General features: G+C 50.4%; 2 protein-coding genes across 2 annotated transcripts; both read left to right on the top strand.

Moving 5' to 3' along the window:
• The first annotated feature begins 314 nt into the window (after positions 1–314).
• Positions 315–7,073, top strand: LOC144601403 (uncharacterized). Its single transcript, XM_078413494.1, has 3 exons — positions 315–354; positions 3,343–6,460; positions 6,560–7,073. The coding sequence occupies exons 2-3, from the start codon at positions 3,465–3,467 to the stop codon at positions 7,071–7,073; spliced, it is 3,510 nt and encodes a 1,169-aa protein (XP_078269620.1). The 5' UTR covers positions 315–354; positions 3,343–3,464.
• Positions 7,074–10,503: 3,430 nt separating this feature from the next.
• Positions 10,504–14,150, top strand: LOC144601128 (uncharacterized). The gene is made up of 2 exons (XM_078413082.1): positions 10,504–11,913; positions 12,810–14,150. Exon 2 carries the CDS (start codon positions 12,932–12,934, stop codon positions 13,640–13,642), a length of 711 nt encoding a protein of 236 aa, XP_078269208.1. The 5' UTR covers positions 10,504–11,913; positions 12,810–12,931; the 3' UTR covers positions 13,643–14,150.
• Positions 14,151–17,712: the final 3,562 nt, after the last annotated feature.

The following is a 17,712-nucleotide window of genomic DNA, read 5'->3' on the forward strand; positions in this document are numbered from 1 at the left end:
GTATTTCACCGCAGAGACAAAATTAATTACCTTGTCTGATACACTGGTCTTTACCTGTTAATTTATTGTAAACTCTTTTTCCAGGGTAGAACAAGCAGAGTATTGATGTTCGGGAATCTCACACACATTCATTTTATCCAGCACCTGTACGCGTGGGAGGGATTCACTGTGTCAGTTGATCTGACGAGATACCAGTGAGTTCACAGCATTGAGAAACTACTCACCAGCTCTGAGTGTGAACAGGGATTCACTCAATCTTCACACCTGGTGACCCAGCAGCAAGTTCACGCTGTGGAGAAACCGTTTGCCTGTCTCCATTGTGGGAAGAGATTCGTTGAATCATCTGCGTTACAGGTACACCAGAGAATTCACACCGGGGAGAGGCCATTCACCGGCTCTGAGTGTGAGAAGGGATTCAACCGAGCTTTCCAACTGGTGACCCACTAGCAAGTTCATGCTGTGAAAGAAACATTTCCCTGCCCCGATTGTGGGAAGGGATAAACTCAGGCAGACAGCCTGGAGAAACACCAGCTTATTCACAACGAAGGAGAGGCCACTCACCTGCACTGTGGGAAGGGATTCACTCATTCATCTGCGTTACAAATACACTGGAGAATTCACACTGGGGAGAGGCCGTTCGTCTGTTCAGAGTGTAGGACAGGATGCAAACAATCTTCTCACTGAACAGACACCAGCTCCCTAGTAGTGCAGGCCGAATGGTGTTAAAAGCACTGGAGAAGTAGTAAAAACATGACTCTCACAATGCTTCCCGGCTTCCCTGATGATCCCAATGGAATGTTCTAGTACTCCCTCTTCCTCTGTTTAGTCCGGGGAGGGTGAGTGGGTGAAACTTGTATCTGGTTCATGAGTCTGACAGTTTCAATATTCGGCAATATGTGCAGGAGTAGGCCATTCTGAAAAAATTACTTATAACTTAAGGAACAAATATGATACGTTTTAAAATGTTTGGCGCCCTTATTTACAAAAAATGGGTCGATACACATAGAAGAGTTGCTGATATTCTCGTTGGTCCTTTTGGGGGAGAAGTACATATACATAAATAGTTTATTCTGATTGGAACTCCATGGAGCGTGTTCAGAACTTCCATCACCCAGGCAATCTTTCTGTTTTCTTTATCTTTCCTTTCTTTTTCTTATTAAGGATTAATATAAGGGGAGGGATCTGGGAGGGGGGTTGGGAGGAATGACTTGTTTAAAAAAGTTCTGCAAAACTTAAAAAAATATATTAAAATTTTTTTTTTTTTTAAAGGAGTAGGCCATTCAATGTGATCATGGCTTATCATTCTCAATCAGTATCCCGTTCATGCCTTCTCCCCAAACCCCCTGACTCCGCTCTCCTTAAGAGCTCTATCTAGCTCTCTCTTAAATGCATTCAGAGAATTTGCCTCCACTGCCTTCTGAGGCACTTGTAAGTGTAATCATTTTCACAAGTGATCGACCAGACTCTCCACATACAAGGACCAAGTGGCTGCTGCCCATTGGGGAGCGGTGATTTCAGGTCATGTCCATGGCGCCCTCTTTACCCAGAAACCTCCGCACCCCTGAACTCGCCCTATGTTGCAGGCGATACCAAGCGCGCAGGCGCGGAGAGCCCCCGGAAGCGATGCTGTCCGCAGGGAGGAGCGAGGAGCCGGGCGCGGGGGTCAGTCAGCACTGAGGAGCGGCCCCCCGGCTGCGGGGGGGATCGGTGCGGCCCTCGGGGACACGGTGGGAGCGCATTGAATGCACGGACAGAGCGGTGAGAGGAAGCGTCCCGACCCGGACCACGACCCGCGCACCTTCCCCACCCACCCATGAGTCTGTAGGAAGGGTCTCGACCCGAAATGTCACCCGCCCCTTCTCTCCAGAGATGCTGCCTGACCCAGGGCCGTCTTTACAGCATTATGGGCCCTGGGCAAAGCAGTGTACTGGGGCTCCTCCTCCTCCCACCCTCCCCGTCGCCCCCACCGTTACTCTCCCCCACCCCCCTTTCCCTACCAGCCCCCCCTGTCGTGCCGGCGAAAAGCACTTACCGAAAAGCACTTAGGGATGGACTTAGGGTGCCACATTGTGGCGAAAAGCACTTACAGAACGCTGTGAGAAGCACTTAGGTATGGAAAAGCAAAGCACTTAGGGAGCTAATTGTTGCGAAACAGATCGCTGTGAGAAGCACTTAGGGATGGAAAATGTTGCGAAAAAAAACACTTATTGAACCTACATTTTTAAAGTAGTATTTATTTATTGCAAGTCTCTTAACATACACAGATCAGCATGGGGCCCCTATGCTCGTGGGGCCCCGGGCAAGTGCCCATCAGGCCCATGCGTTAAGACGGCCCTGTCTGAGGGGTCTCTACCTGTGACGTTCAATGACATTGCCGTTGTCATGTTCACCACCAACAATCCACACTGGGACAGGGCCACCAAGGACCAGAATGTCCACTAGACCAGCCACAGATACACCGTGTTGCTCATTGTGGGGACATGGGACTTGCCCAACAGGTGAGGAGTGAAAACCTGGGCCAAATCCCGGATGGAGGAATGGCTGAAATGGACCGCTGTGGTGCAGACAGAAAGAAATTTGGCAGCTGGACACAAAATGCTGGAGGAACTCAGCTGGACAGACATCATCTCTGGATAGAAGGAAAGGTGTGACAGTTTGGGTCGAGACCGTCCTTCAGGCTGAGAGTCAGGGGAGAGGGAGATATGGAGATGAGGAAGTGTAAGGTGTGTGGACGAGGCAAAGGTAATGGAGATCTAGGAAAATGTAGAATAGATCATTGTTAGCTAGGAGTAGGTCACAACAAAGCAAACATAGATAAAATGTAATCGGGGACAGTCAGACTGGTCAGAGAACAGGGAAGGGGGCGGGTTGTTGAAAGAGGGAAAAGCAAGGGTGACTTGAAGATAAAGAAGTCAATATTCATAATGGCAAAAGTCAGCCAATTTGCTGTTGAGCCCAGACAGAAAATGGGGGCTTGTTCCTCCACCTTACTTTCAGGCTCACTGTCACAGTGTGATGTCACAGTTCACCTCAGATATAGAAGTTGTCTGAAACACTGATCTTTACCTGTTAATCGTTTACCTGTCCGGGGTATGACTGCGGATGGTCATACAGCCCTGAAGTGAACAAAGAGAAAGATGATTGAACCTTATTACTTTCCATCTCAGTGAGGAATATGGAATCTGCTGTGGTGGATGTTTATGTTAAATTTTATGTGCATGCAGTCTTGTTGCTTTTCACTTAGTATGGCTGTATGGTAACTCAAATTTCACTGTACCTTAATTGGTACATGTGATAATAAATTGATCTTGAAATCTAATTTACTCTAAACTCTTTTTCCAGGGTAGAAGAAGCAGAGGATTAATGTCCGGGAATCTCAAACTCATTCATTTCACCGGCACCTGAATGCGTGGGAGGGATTCGCTGTGTCAGTTGATCCGACCAGAGGCCAGAGAGTTCACAGCATGGAGAAATTACTCGCCGGCTCTGAGTGTGAGCACGGATTACAACAATCTTCCCACCTCGTGACCCAACGGCAAGTTCACACCGTGGAGAAGCCATTTACCTGCCCCGATTGTGGGAAGGGATTCCCTGAAGCGGACAGCCTGAGGAGGCACCAACAAATCCACACTGGGGAGAGGCCGTTTGTCTGCTCCGTGTGTGGAAAGGGATTCGCTCGTTCATTTTCGTTGTTGATGCACCAGCGAATTCACACCGGCGAGAGGCCGTTCATCTGCTCTGAGTGTGGGAAGGGGTTCAAACAAGCCTGCCACCTGGTGGTCCACTGGCAAGTTCACGCTGTGAAGAAACCATTTCCCTGTCCGGCTTGCGGGAAGGGATTCACTCAGGCAGTCAACCTGGAGCGGCACCAGCTTATTCACACCAAGGAGAGGCCACACACCTGCGCTGAATGTGGGAAGGGTTTTTTTAATTTGTCTGCGTTGCAGATCCACCGGAGAACTCACACCGGCGAGAGGCCCTTCGTCTGCTCCGAGTGTGGGAAGGGATTCAGCCAATCTTCTTACCTGAAGGTACACCACCGGCAAGTTCACGCTGGGGAGAAACCGTTTGCCTGTCCCGATTGTGGGAAGGGATTCTCTCGAGCGACCCAGCTGACGTGGCACCAGCAGATTCACACCGGCCAGAGGCCGTTCGCCTGCCTCGAGTGCGGAAAGGGGTTCATTGAATCGTCTCAGTTGCTGATCCACCAGAGAATTCACACGGGGGAGAAGCCGTTCGTCTGCTCTGAGTGCGGGAAGAGATTCATTGAATCAGCTGCGTTAGAGATACACCAGAGAATTCACACCGGAGAGAGGCCGCTCACCTGCTCTGAGTGCGGGAAGGGGTTCAACCAAGCTTCCCACCTGGTGACCCACCAGCAGGTTCACGCTGTGGACAAACCACTTGCCTGTCCCGATTGTGGGAAGGGATTCCCTGAAGCGGAGAGCCTGAGGAGGCACCAACAAATCCACACTGGGGAGAGGCCGTTTGTCTGCTCCGTGTGTGGAAAGGGATTCGCTCGTTCATTTTCGTTGTTGATGCACCAGCGAATTCACACCGGCCAGAGGCCGTTCATCTGCTCTGAGTGTGGAAAGGGGTTCAACCAAGCCTCCCACCTGGTGGTCCACCGGCAAGTTCACGCTGTGAAGAAACCATTTCCCTGTCCGGCTTGCGGGAAGGGATTCACTCAGGCAGTCAACCTGGAGAGGCATCAGCTTATTCACACCAAGGAGAGGCCACACACCTGCGCTGAATGTGGGAAGGTTTTTTTTCATTCGTCTGAGTTGCAGATCCACCGGAGAACTCACACTGGGGAGCGGCCATTCACCTGTAGTGAGTGTGGGAAGGGATTCGCTCATTCATCGACGTTGGCAAGACACCAGAGTATTCACACCAGGCAGATGCCGTACAGCTGCTCTGAGTGTGCGAAGGGCTTTGCTCACTTTGATCAGCTGAGAATCCACCAGCGCGTGCACACTGGAGAGAAACCGTTTGCCTGTCCCGATTGTGGCAAGAGATTCACTCAAGCGGGCAGTCTGAAGAAGCACCAGCGAATTCACACCGGCGAGAGGCCGTTCATCTGCTCTGAGTGCGGGAAGGGGTTCAACCAAGCTTCCCACCTAGTGACCCACCAGCAACTTCACGCTGTGGACAAACCACTTGCCTGCCCCGATTGTGGGAAGGGATTCCCTGAAGCGGACAGCCTGAGGAGGCACCAACAAATCCACACTGGGGAGAGGCCGTTTGTCTGCTCCGTGTGTGGAAAGGGATTCGCTCGTTCATTTACGTTGTTGAGGCACGAGCGAATTCACACCGGCGAGAGGCCGTTCATCTGCTCTGAGTGTGGGAAGGGGTTCAAACAAGCCTGCACCCTGGTGGTCCACCGGCAAGTTCACACTGTGAAGAAACCATTTCCCTGTCCGGCTTGCGGGAAGGGATTCACTCAGGCAGTCAACCTGGAGAGGCACCAGCTTATTCACACCAAGGAGAGGCCACTCACCTGTGCTGAATGTGGGAAGGGTTTTTTTAAATCGTCTGAGTTGCAGATCCACCGGAGAACTCACACCGGGGAGAGGCCCTTCGTCTGCTCCGAGTGTGGGAAGGGATTCAGCCAATCTTCTCACCTGAAGGTACACCACCGGCAAGTTCACGCTGGGGAGAAACCGTTTGCCTGTCCCGATTGTGGGAAGGAATTCTCTCGAGGGACCCAGCTGACGTGGCACCAGCAGATTCACACCGGCCAGAGGCCGTTCGCCTGCCTCGAGTGCGGAAAGGAGTTCATTGGATCGTCTCAGCTGCTGATCCACCAGAGAATTCACACGGTGGAGAAGCCGTTCGTCTGCTCTGGGTGCGGGAAGAGATTCATTGAATCAGCTGCGTTAGAGATACACCAGAGAATTCACACCGGAGAGAGGCCACACACCTGTGCTGAATGTGGGAAGGGTTTTTTTTATTCGTCTCAGTTGCTGATCCACCAGAGAATTCACACGGTGGAGAAGCCGTTCGTCTGCTTTGAGTGCGGGAAGAGATTCATTGAATCAGCTGCGTTAGAGATACACCAGAGAATTCACACCGGAGAGAGGCCACACACCTGTGCTGAATGTGGGAAGGGTTTTTTGTATTCGTCTCAGTTGCAGATCCACCAGAGAATTCACACCGGAGAGAGGCCACACACCTGCGCTGAGTGCGGGAAGAGATTTACTCGTTTGTCTGACATGACAATACACCAGAGAGTTCACACTGGTGAGAGGCCGTTCACTTGTAGTGAGTGTGGGAAGGGATTCGCTCATTCATCGTCGATGGCAAGACACCAGAGTATTCACACCGGGCAGAAGCCACACACCTGCGCTGAATGTGGGGGAGGTTTTTTTCATTCGTCTGAGTTGCAGATCCACCGGAGAACTCACACCGGGGAGAGGCCCTTCGTCTGCCCCGAGTGTGGGAAGGGATTTATTAGTTTGTCTGTCATGACAACACACCAGAGAGTTCACACTGGGGAGAGGCCATTCACCTGTAGTGAGTGTGGGAAGGGATTCGCTCATTCATCGACGTTGGTAAGACACCAGAGTATTCACACCGGGCAGAAGCCGTACAGCTGCTCTGAGTGTGCGAAGGGCTTTGCTCACTTTGATAGTCTGAGAATCCACCAGCGCGTGCACACTGGAGAGAAACCGTTTGCCTGTCCCGATTGTGGCAAGAGATTCACTCGAGTGGGCATTCTGAAGAAGCACCGGCAAATTCACACCGAGGAGAGGCCGTTAGCCGGTTCTGGGTGTGTGGAGGGGCTCAGCGAGCCGCGCACGGCAGAAGGGATCGCGGTGAGGCGGGGGAGCGTCCCGCAGAGACGGAAACCCGCCTGGGCAGGGAGCTCGCGCCGGGCGCCGCACAGCCTCGCTGCAGCAGACCCGGTCACAGATGCAGAGCCGGTCAAGTCCGGACCCCGTTGCCGGTCGCCACGAACAAAGACGGGCGCGGCAGCCAGAGAGACCACCCAGGACGAGCACGGCTGCCAAAGAGACCACCTGTCGTTGGAGTCTGCAGTTACCACTGCTGTTCATCACACCCAGGACTGAGCCCATATTCTCAATTAGTTTGGTTTAGTTTTTAGTTTAGAGAAACAGTGCAGAAACAGGCTCTTTTTGGCCCACCTGGTCGCTGTAAGGCAGCAACTCTGCCACTGCGCACAAGGATTGTATTATAGTTATTTAAAAATTCAGTGTCTTAGATAATATGGTACATTTGTATTGTGGTGGGTGCGTTACCACGGTTTTGATTTGTAAGTATTATTTTGTATCGTAGTCGAATAGATTATTTTTGATTTTTTAAACCTGGTCACTGGCCACTGTTGGAGTTTGTTTTGTTGTTGTGAGTATCTATAGTATCATTTTACTGTTTGGAACTTCATGTCTTGGATATGTGACAAATAAATTAGGTCTGTTGTGAACCCTGTGTTTCTCTTGCATGCAATGTATATTTGGCCACCTGGGATGACTCCAATAAAATGATCTTGTATTTCCTCTCCTCTGTGCGCTCCGGGAAGGGATGGGGGGATGACACCTGTCAATGCTGCACGAGTTCAAATATTCGGCACTTGTAAGTGTAGTGATTTCCACTAAGGAAGACATAAACCGTCTGCCGGAAATAGCGGGGGACCGGGGGTCTAATGAGATGGAGGAACTGAGGGAAATCCAGGTTAGTCGGGAAGTGGTGTTAGGTAAATTAAATGGATTAAGGAAGTAGTCTCAGAGTGCTTAAGGAAGTAGCCTCAGAAATAGTGGATGCATTAGTGATAATTTTTCAAAACTCCTTAGATTCTGGAGTAGTTCCTGAGGACTGGAGGGTAGCTAATGTAACCCCACTTTTCAAAAAGGGAGGGAGAGAGAAAACGGCGAATTATAGACCAGTTAGCCTAACATCGGTAGTGGGGAAAATGCTAGAGTCAGTTATTAAAGATGTGATTGCATTACATTTGGAAAGTGGTGAAATCATCGGACAAAGTCAGCATGGATTTACAAAAGGCAAATCATGTCTGACGAATCTTATAGAATTTTTCGAGGATGTAACTAGTAGAGTGGATAAGGGAGAACCAGTCGATGTGTTATATCTGGAGTTTCAGAAGGCCTTCGACAAGGTCCCACATAGGAGATTGGTGTACAAACTTAAAGCACACGGTATTGAGGGTTCAGTGTTAAGGTGGATAGAAAATTGGTTGGCGGACAGGAAACAAAGAGTAGGAATAAACGGGTCCTTTTCGGAATGGCAGGCAGTGACTAGTGGGGTACCGCAAGGCTCAGTTATTTACAGTGTATATTAATGATTTGGACGAGGGAATTGAATGCAACATCTCTAAGTTTGCGGATGACACGAAGCTGGGTGGCAGTGTTAGCTGCGAGGAGGATGCTAGGAGGCTGCAGAGTGACTTGGATAGATTAGGCGAGTGGGCAAATGCATGGCAGATGCAATATAATGTGGATAAATGTGAGGTTATTCACTTTGGCGGCAAGAACAGGAAAGCAGAGTATTACCTGAATGGTGAACGATTAGGAGAAGGGTAGATGCAACGTGACCTGGGTGTCATGGTGCACCAGTCATTGAAAGCAAGCGTGCAGGTGCAGCAGGCAGTGAAGAAAGCGAATGGTATGTTGGCATTCATAGCAAGAGGATTTGAGTTTAGGAGCAGGGAGGTTCTACTGTAGTTGTACAGGGCCTTGGTGAGACCGCACCTGGAGTATTGTGTGCAGTTTTGGTCTCCTAATCTGAGGAAAGACGTTCTTGCCTTAGAGGGAGTACAGAGAAGGTTCACTAGATTGATCCCTGGGATGGCGGGACTTTCATATGAAGAAAGACTGGATAGACTAGGCTTGTACTTGCTGGAATTTAGAAGACTGAGGGGGGATCTTATAGAAACATATAAAATTCTTAAGGGGTTAGAGAGGCAAGATGCGGGAAGATTGTTCCCGATGTTGGGGGAGTCCAGAACCAGGGGTCACAGCTTAAGGATAAGGGGGAAGTCTTTTAGGACCGAGATGAGCAAACATTTCTTCACACAGAGAGTGGTGAGTCTGTGGAATTCTCTGCCACAGAAGGTAGTTGAGGCCAGTTCCTTGGCTATATTTAAGAGGGAGTTAGATGTGGCCCTTTTTGCTAAAGGGATCAGGGGGTATGGAGAGAAGGCAGGTACAGGTTACTGAGCTGGATGATCAGCCATGATCATATTGAATGGCGGTGCGTACAGGCTCGAAGGGCCGAATGGCCTACTCCTGCACCTATTTTCTATGTTTCTCTGATCAGAGAGGTCGTTGTGTTAAATCGACTGCAGACTCTCCACCCAAAAGGACAAAGTGGATCTTATCCATTGGGGAACGCTGAGCCGGTGATTTCAGGTGAATCAAAGTATTACCTATCCACGTTCCTGAGGGATGCTGCCTGACCCACTGAGGTATATCAGCACTTGGCCAGTTTACTTTCAGCCTCGCTGTCACGGTTTGACGTCTTAGTTCATCATGGAGACTCATGTTGTTGACCTCCCCGTGGTGAGCCCTGTCAACTGACCTCAGGCAGGCGAACGACAACAAACACAGCAGAAGCACAAGCAGCTTCATAACTTCTGCTGCCTCAAACGCAAGAAGAAGAGGAGGATGGAGACTAAAATCACCTCATCTGAAACACTGATCTTTACCTGTAATCTTTTTTTTTGCAGGATAGAACAAGCACAGAATTGATGTTCGGGAATCTCAAACTCCTTCAGTTAACCAGCACCTGAAGGTGTGGGAGGGATTCACTGTGTCAACTGAGCCGACGTGGCTCCATAAATTCCGCAGCACGGAGACATTATTCATTAGCTCTGAGAGTGAGCTGGGATTCACTCAATCTTCCCAGCAGCAAGATCACGCTGTGGAGAAACCATTTCCTTGTCCTGATTGTTGGAAGGAATTCACTCAAGCAAACAATCTGAAGAGACACCAACAGCATGTTCACGCTGGAGAGAAACCATTTCCCTGTCCCGATTGTGGGAAGGGATTCTCTCAGGCCTACAAACTGAAGAGGCACTAGAGAATTTACACAGTGGAGAAGCCATTCACCTGCTCTGCGTGTGGGAAGGGATTTACTGCATCATCTGGGCTACAGACACACCAGTGGATTCACACCGGGGAGAGGCCGTTCACCTGGTCTGAATGTGGGAAGGGATTTATGCAGTCATCTCACCTACAGTCACACCAGCGGTTTCACACTGGGGAGAAGCCGTTCACTTGTTCTGTGTGTGACAAGGGGTTTGGTAAATTACACGGGCTACAAGTACACCAGCGAATTCACACTGGGGAGAGGCCGTTCATTTGTTCTGTGTGGGAAGGGGTTTACTAACATAGGTGCATTACAGAGACACCAGAGAATTCAGACCGGGGTGAGGCCGTTCACCTGCTCTGAGTGTGGGAAGAGATTCATTCAGTCTTCCCAGCTGAAGACCCACCAGCGACTTCACACTGTGAGGAAACCATTTGCCTCTCCCAACTGTGGGCAGGTCAACACTGATTACCTGGTGACCAACCAGCAAATTCACACTGAGTAGAGGCCGTTCACCTGTTCTGTGTGTGGGAAGTGTTTCACTCAGTCTTCCAACCGAGTAACCCATGAGTGAGTTTACACTGGGGGGAGGGGAGGGGAGGGGTGGAGTTTAACCATCACAGTTGCTGAATCTGTTTGCTGTTTAACTAAGCTCTGTTCACAGTTGCTGAATCTGGCTGCAAGTCCACAAGTGTCTACTGGTGTTGGAGTCTGCAGTATCTGCTGCTGCTCATCACATCTAGGACTGAATACTGTTCACTGGGCACCATTGGGGGTTTGAGTTTGGGTGGATTTTGACTGAGATTTCACTCAGTCATCTGCGTTACTCACACACCAGAGAATTCCCACTGGGGAGAGGCCACTCATCTACTCTTAGTGTGAGAAGAGATTCATACAACTTGCTCAGCTGAAGATCCAACAACGAATTCATGCTGTGTGGAAAACATTTGCTTCTCCCTGCTGAGGGTCGGGTTTCACTGGTAAATCTAACCTGGTGACCCACCATAGAATTCACATCAATGAGAGGACATTCACCAGTTTAGTGTGCGGGAAGGGTTTCACTGAGATAATGGCACACCAGCTCGTTCACACTCGGAGAAGGTTTAACTCAGATCTTGGTTCAGTGTTTAACACCTCTTGCAAGTCCACAAGCGACTGCATTTTTTGTCTCTGTGGTTATTCCTGATGTTCATCACAACCAGGGCTAATTTGGGTTACATTTAGAGTTTATTCTTATGTTGTTAGTACTTCATATAACCAGGCTGGATTTTAATATCTTGGATATGTAGCAAATAAAGTTCTGTTGTAAAACCTCTGTGACTCTCTCTGCAAACAATATACCTAGGCAGGTCATTTGGCGCATCTGGTCACTCAGTCTTTCTCCTCTGATATCTTCTTTGGAATGTACTTGTTCGTCTTTTAACTGTTTATTCGGGGAAGGTAAAACGGTTATTGGTTCATAAGTCTGAATTGCGACACTTGTAAACGTAATAGTTTTCACAACTAAACGACTACGTCGTTTGCGGGAGGTCACTGTTCTCCAGATACAAGGACCAAGTGTCTGTTGTCTACTGGGGAACGCTGAGCCGGTGATTTCATGTCCATGACGCCCTCTTTACCCAGAAACCTCCGCGCCCCAGAACTCGCCCTATGTTGCAGGCGATACCAAGCGTGCAGGCGCGGAGAGCCCCCCGGAAGTGGTGCGGCCAAAGGGACGCTTACGGTCCGCGGACAAAAGACTCCGGAGGATCGGCGGCAGGTAGGAGCGGGGTACCGGGCACGGGGTCAGTCAACACCGAGTCCCGGCCTGAGGAGCGGCCCGAGATAAATGGTTATCTCGCACAGGTCGGAGTGAGTAGTGTAGTGATTAAATTTTGAAGTGATTCTTAGTACCTGAACTGATGTACAGCACTTTGGTCAACGTGGGTTGTTTTTAAATGTGATATCTACAAATAAAATTGACTTGAATTTTTGACCAAGTCGAGGAGATCTAGTTTGTGTCTTCACGTGATTTTTAAAAAAAAATCAAAATAGGCTTTATTCGAGAAATAAATATATACAATGCATGATCCTTACAAAACTCCGTCCGGAGGCTACACGTACATTCAATACTGCTTACACAAATCACACAATTTTTACCCCAAACCCTTGCCACTCACGATTACAATCAGGCCGACCACAGTCTCAGAGGAACAGGAGAGAAGGAATTATTCACAAAAAGCTGGAGTAACTCAGCAGGTCAGGCAGCATCTCGGGAGAGAAGGAATGGGTGACGTTTCGGGTCGAGACCCTTCAGGAGAGAAGGAATGACGTTCAGTGCAAGATAAGGTCCGTTTAAAGATAGTCCGAGGATCCTCTCCCTGTGGCACCCCATGGCATTGCCATCGTCATGTTTATCACCATCAATCCTCTGGGGGTGGGTGACCAGTGAGCAGAATGTTCACTGGACCAGCCAGTGAAACACCGTGTTGCTCACAGTGGGGACCTGGGACTTGTCCACCAGGGGAGGATTGAAAACCTGGGCCAAACTGCAGGTGAAGGAGTGGCAGAAACGGCCCACTCTAACAAAGGCAGAAATTAAGTTGGTGAACCTGATGTTGAGCCCAGACAGAAAATGAGGCGCTTGTTCCCCCAATTTACTTTCAGCCTCTCTGTCACAGTGTGACGTATTTCACCGCAGAGACAAAAATTACCTCGTCTGTAACACTGGTCTTTACCTGTTAATTTATTGTAATCTCTTTTTCCAGGGTAGAACAAGCAGAGGATCGATGTTCAGGAATCTGAAACTCATTCATTTCACCAGCACCTGAACGCGTGGGAGGGATTCACTGTGTCAGTTAATCTGACGAGATGCCAGTGAGTTCACAGCATGGAAAAATTACTCACCAGCTCTGAGTGTGGCCAGGGATTCACTCAATCTTCACACCTGGTGACCCAGCAGCAAGTTCACGCTGTGGAGAAACCGTTTGCCTGCCCCCATTGTGGGAAGGGATTCTCTCGAGCTAGCCAGCTAAAGGGGCACCAGCAGATTAACACTGAGGGGAGGCCGTTCGTATGCCCTGAATGTGGGAAGGGATTCACGCGTGCCCACACACTGAGGATTCACCAGCAAGTTCACGTCGGGGAGAAACCGTTTAGCTGCCCCGATTGCGGGAAGGGATTCGCTGAGCCGTGCCAGCTGAAGAGGCACCTGCACGTTCACGCTGGGGGGAGGCCGTTCACCTGCCCAGAGTGTGGCAAGGGGTTCATCGGGTCATCTCATCTGCAGGCGCACCGGAGAATTCACACTGGGGAGAGGCCGTTCATCTGCTGTCAGTGCGGGAAGGGCTTAATTTGTTCATCCGCGTTGCTGAGACACCAGCGAACTCACACCGGGGAGAGGCCGTTCATCTGCCCTGAGTGCAGGAAGAGGTTCTCGTGTTCTTACGCACTGAGGATTCACCAGCAAGTTCACGTCGGGGAGAAACCGTTTACCTGCCCCGATTGCGGGAAGGGATTCACGCGTTCCGACACGCTGAGGGTTCACAAGCAGCTTCACGTCGGGGAGAAACCGTTCGGCTGTGCAGATTGTGGGAAGTGATTCACTCAATCGTGCCAACTGAAGAAACACCAGCATCTTCACAGTGGGCAGAAGCCGTTCACCTGCCCAGAGTGTGGCAAGGGGTTCTGTGGATCGTCCACGTTGCTGGTACACCTGCGAACTCACACTGGGGAGAAGCCGTTCACCTGTTCTGACTGTGGGAAGGGGTTTAATGTGTCGTCTCAGCTGCAGATCCACCGGAGAACTCACACCGGGGAGAGGCCGTTCACCTGCCCCGAGTGCGGGAAAGGTCTCATTTCTTCGTCCGCGTTGCAGATACACCGGAGAACCCACAACGGGGAGCGGCCGTTCGTCTGCTCTGAGTGCGGCAAGGGGTTCAGCCAATCTTCTCACCTGAAGAGTCACCGGCGAGTTCACGCGGTGGAGAAGCCGTTTGCCTGTCCCGTCGGCGGGAAGCGATTCCTTCGAGCTGGGCGGCCGAAGTGGCACCAGCAGGTTGACTCCGGGGAGAGGTGACCGACAGGTCCGCGGGTTCAGACCGGGAAGAGGCCGTTCACCTGCTCCGAGTGTGGGGGGGGGGTGGGGGGTCGTGCGTTCTCACGCACTGAGGGTTCACACTGGGGTAAATGTAAAAAATGTCCCTGGTTTGTGTAGGATAGTGCTAGTGCGCTACCTGATGGGTGAGCCGATAGCTCAAATATTCAAGTGAGTCCCACCCTTTGCTCGCACTGAACAGGTGAATGACTCCAAGGGGTGGAGTCTGGTGTAAGGGTTAAGCAGACAATTTCAGCTGTAGTAAACGCAACATGGAGTTATTAACTAAATCAACAGCTCTGCATTCCAAAGCGCCTCGCAAACAAGATTCAGACGCGTTATCTCCGAGAATTGACCTTGCAGCTGTGGTCAGGGTGTCTCGGAATTCCCTGGGAAAGCATAGCATTGGTGAGGAAAGCAAGACAGCAGGATCTACTGTATCTGCTTTTCCAGGTGTCAACTTCTCTACATCGGCGAGACCAGGCGCAGGCTCGGCGATCGTTTCGCTGAACACCTCCGCTCAGTCGGTCTTAACCTACTTGAACTCCCGGTGGCTCAGCACTTCAACCCCCCCCCCCCCACTCCCACTCCCAATCTGACCTCCTCTATTGCCAGAGTGAGGCCCAGCGCAAATTGGAAGAACAGCACGTCCTATTTCGCTTGGGCAGCCTGCATCCCAGCGGTATGGACATTGCCTAATACGGGACAAGAGCGGTCCCGTACAGGACAAACCAATTTAGCCCAAAATACGGGATGCCCCAGCTAATACGGGACAGTTGGTAACCCCAGGCAGTGGCATGGTCTGATATGAAATGCCGTAAAGGATGGTGTCAGGCGCCCTTTCGGTCAAGAGAGCCCCAGCTTTGGACTGTGTTGCGAACGGTGCCAGGTGATCGAGGACAGGAACATCCAGCAGCGTGCTCTGCTGCGTACTCAGGGTTTGTGAGCACGTGCAGAGACACCTGAGTTTATGTGCCTTATTTAGCAATGTAATAAATTGCTTGGTGAATCAAACTCTGTTGTCTGAACCTAGTGATTTGTCGAACACAAAAATACTCACATGCCAGGGGGAATTACGGAAGCATATTAATCTACAAACCTGCACGTACCTCTTTGGGATGTGGGAGGAAACAGGAGCATGCGGAGGAAACCAACAAGGTCACGGGGTGATTGTGCAAACTCCACACAGAGAGCACCACAGGAGGGGAGTGAACCTGGGTCTCTGGTACTGTGAGGCAGCGGACCCTGCCATTGTGGAGAACATCAGGGGTCCCTCCACGCAGGGATTCTGCCCATCGGGGAGGAGGGTATTGCACCGAGGAGTGCCCTGCAACCTGTTTCTCTCGCGGTTCACAGACTCGCCAGCCACCCGCCACTTTTGTAGGCTGGAAGAGTCTGTGTACCACGTGTACATGGAGTGTGTGAGGCTGCAGCCCCCTGTTCCAATATCTAAAGGGGCTGCTACTTGCCTTCTGGCTGCACTTCTCACCTGCCATCCTCATCTTTGGACACCCTGTAGGGGAGAAGGTCGGAGGGGGGGGGGGGGGGGGGGGGGGGGGTGGGCAACCTTCCCCCTCATCGACGAACTGTGCACTGCAAGGGCCAGGAAGCGAGCGGGCAAGATCATCTCTGACCCCTCTCACGCTGGCCACCCAAACTCTTTGAAGCTCTACCCTCTGGAAGGCGACTCCGGACTGTCAAAGCCGCCACAGACATAAAAACAGTTTTTTCCCCGTTAGTAGTAACTCTACTTAATAACCAAAAGTCCGTAGTCTCTTTTCGCTCTGGTTTATTTCATTCACATGTTTAAACTAAAATGTTGTATTCTTAATGTTTTCTGCTTTATTCTTAATTGTTTACTGGGTGTTCATGTTGTTGCTTGCGAGTGGAGCACCAAGGCACATTCCTTGTATGTGTACATACTTGGCCAATAAATTTATTCATTCATTCATTCATTCATTTGGTGTCCAAACATGATTACAATCAGGCAAACCACAGTGTAGAGGAACAGGGAAGAGGAAATAACGTTCAGTTCACCACCATTAATCTCTCGCAGGGTGGGTGACCCGTGAGCAGAATGTCCATCAGACCAGCCACGGAAACACCGTGTTGCTCACAATGGGGACGTGGGACTTGCCCAACAGGTGAGGAGTGAAAACCTGGCCCAAATCACAGGTGGAGGAGTGGCAGAAATGGCCCACCCAGATAGAAGATGAGAGCTTGTTCCCCCAATTTACTCTCAGCCTCTCTGTTACAGTGTTGATGTCGTCTTTCACCGTAGAGACAAAATTAATTACCTTGTCTGATACATTGGTCTTTACCTGTTAATTTATTGTAAACTCTTTTTCCAGGGTAGAACAAGCAGAGGATTGATGTTCGGGAATCTCAAACACATATATTTTATCCAGCACCTGTACAAGATACCAGTGAGTTCACAGCATGGAAAAATTACTCACCAGCTCTGAGTGTGCGCAGAGATTCACTCAATCTTCACACCTGGTGACCCAGCAGCAAGTTCACGCTGTGGAGAAACCGTTTGCCTGTTCCCATTGTGGGAAGAGATTCATTGAATCATCTGCGTTACAGGTACACCAGAGAATTCACACCGGGGAGAGGCCGTTCACCGGCTCTGAGTGTGAGAAGGGATTCAACCGAGCTTTCCAACTGGTGACCCACTAGCAAGTTCATGCTGTGAAAGAAACATATCCCTGCCGCGATTGTGGGAAGGGATAAACTCAGGCAGACAGCCTGGAGAAACACCAGCTTATTCACAACGAAGGAGAGGCCACTCACCTGCACTGAGTGTGGAAAAGGATTCACTCATTCATCTGCGTTACAAATACACTGGAGAATTCACAATGGGGAGAGGCTGTTCGTCTGTTCAGAGTGTAGGACAGGACGCAAACAATCTTCTCACTGAACAGACACCAGCGCCCTAGTAGTGCAGGCCGAATGGTGTTAAAAGCACTGGAGAAGTAGTAAAAACATGACTCTCACAATGCTTCCCGGTTTCCCTGATGACTCCAATGGAATGTTCTAGTACTCCCTCTTCCTCTGTTTAGTCCGGGGAGGGTGAGTGGGTGAAACTTGTATTTGGTTCATGAGTCTGACAGTTTCAATATTCGGCAATAGACAATAGGGGGAGGAGTAGGCCATTCGGCCCTTCGAGCCAGCACCACCATTCAATGTGATCATGGCTGATCATTCTCAATCAGTACCCCGTTCCTGCCTTCTCCCCATACCCCCTGACTCCGCTATCCTTAAGAGCTCTATCTTGCTCTCTCTTGAATGCATTCAGAGAATTGGCCTCCACTGCCTTTTGAGGCACTTGTAAGTGTAATGATTTTCACAAGTGATCGACCAGGCTCTCCACATACAAGGACCAAGTGGCTGCTGCCCTTTAGGGGACGCTGATCCGGTGATTTCAGCTCATGTCCATGGCGCCCTCTTTACCCAGAAACCTCCGCGCCCCAGAACTCGCCCGATGTTGCAGGCGATACCAAGCGCGCAGGCGCAGAGAGCCCCGGAAGTGGTGCGGCCATGCGGTCCGCGGACAAAAGACTCCGGAGGATCGG

Source organism: Rhinoraja longicauda, chromosome 16, assembly GCF_053455715.1.
Source record: "Rhinoraja longicauda isolate Sanriku21f chromosome 16, sRhiLon1.1, whole genome shotgun sequence".
NCBI classification, from domain to species: Eukaryota; Metazoa; Chordata; class Chondrichthyes; order Rajiformes; family Arhynchobatidae; genus Rhinoraja; species Rhinoraja longicauda.

Excerpts from the sequence above, each read along its gene's own strand:
- LOC144601128 (XM_078413082.1), top strand. The coding sequence starts at position 12,932 with ATGGAAAAATTACTCACCAGCTCTGAGTGTGGCCAGGGATTCACTCAA.
- LOC144601403 (XM_078413494.1), top strand. The coding sequence starts at position 3,465 with ATGGAGAAATTACTCGCCGGCTCTGAGTGTGAGCACGGATTACAACAA. Across the intron at positions 6,461-6,559 it reads GGGAAGGGATTTATTAGTTT|ACACCAGAGTATTCACACCG; the intron begins GTCTGTCATGAC and ends GACGTTGGTAAG.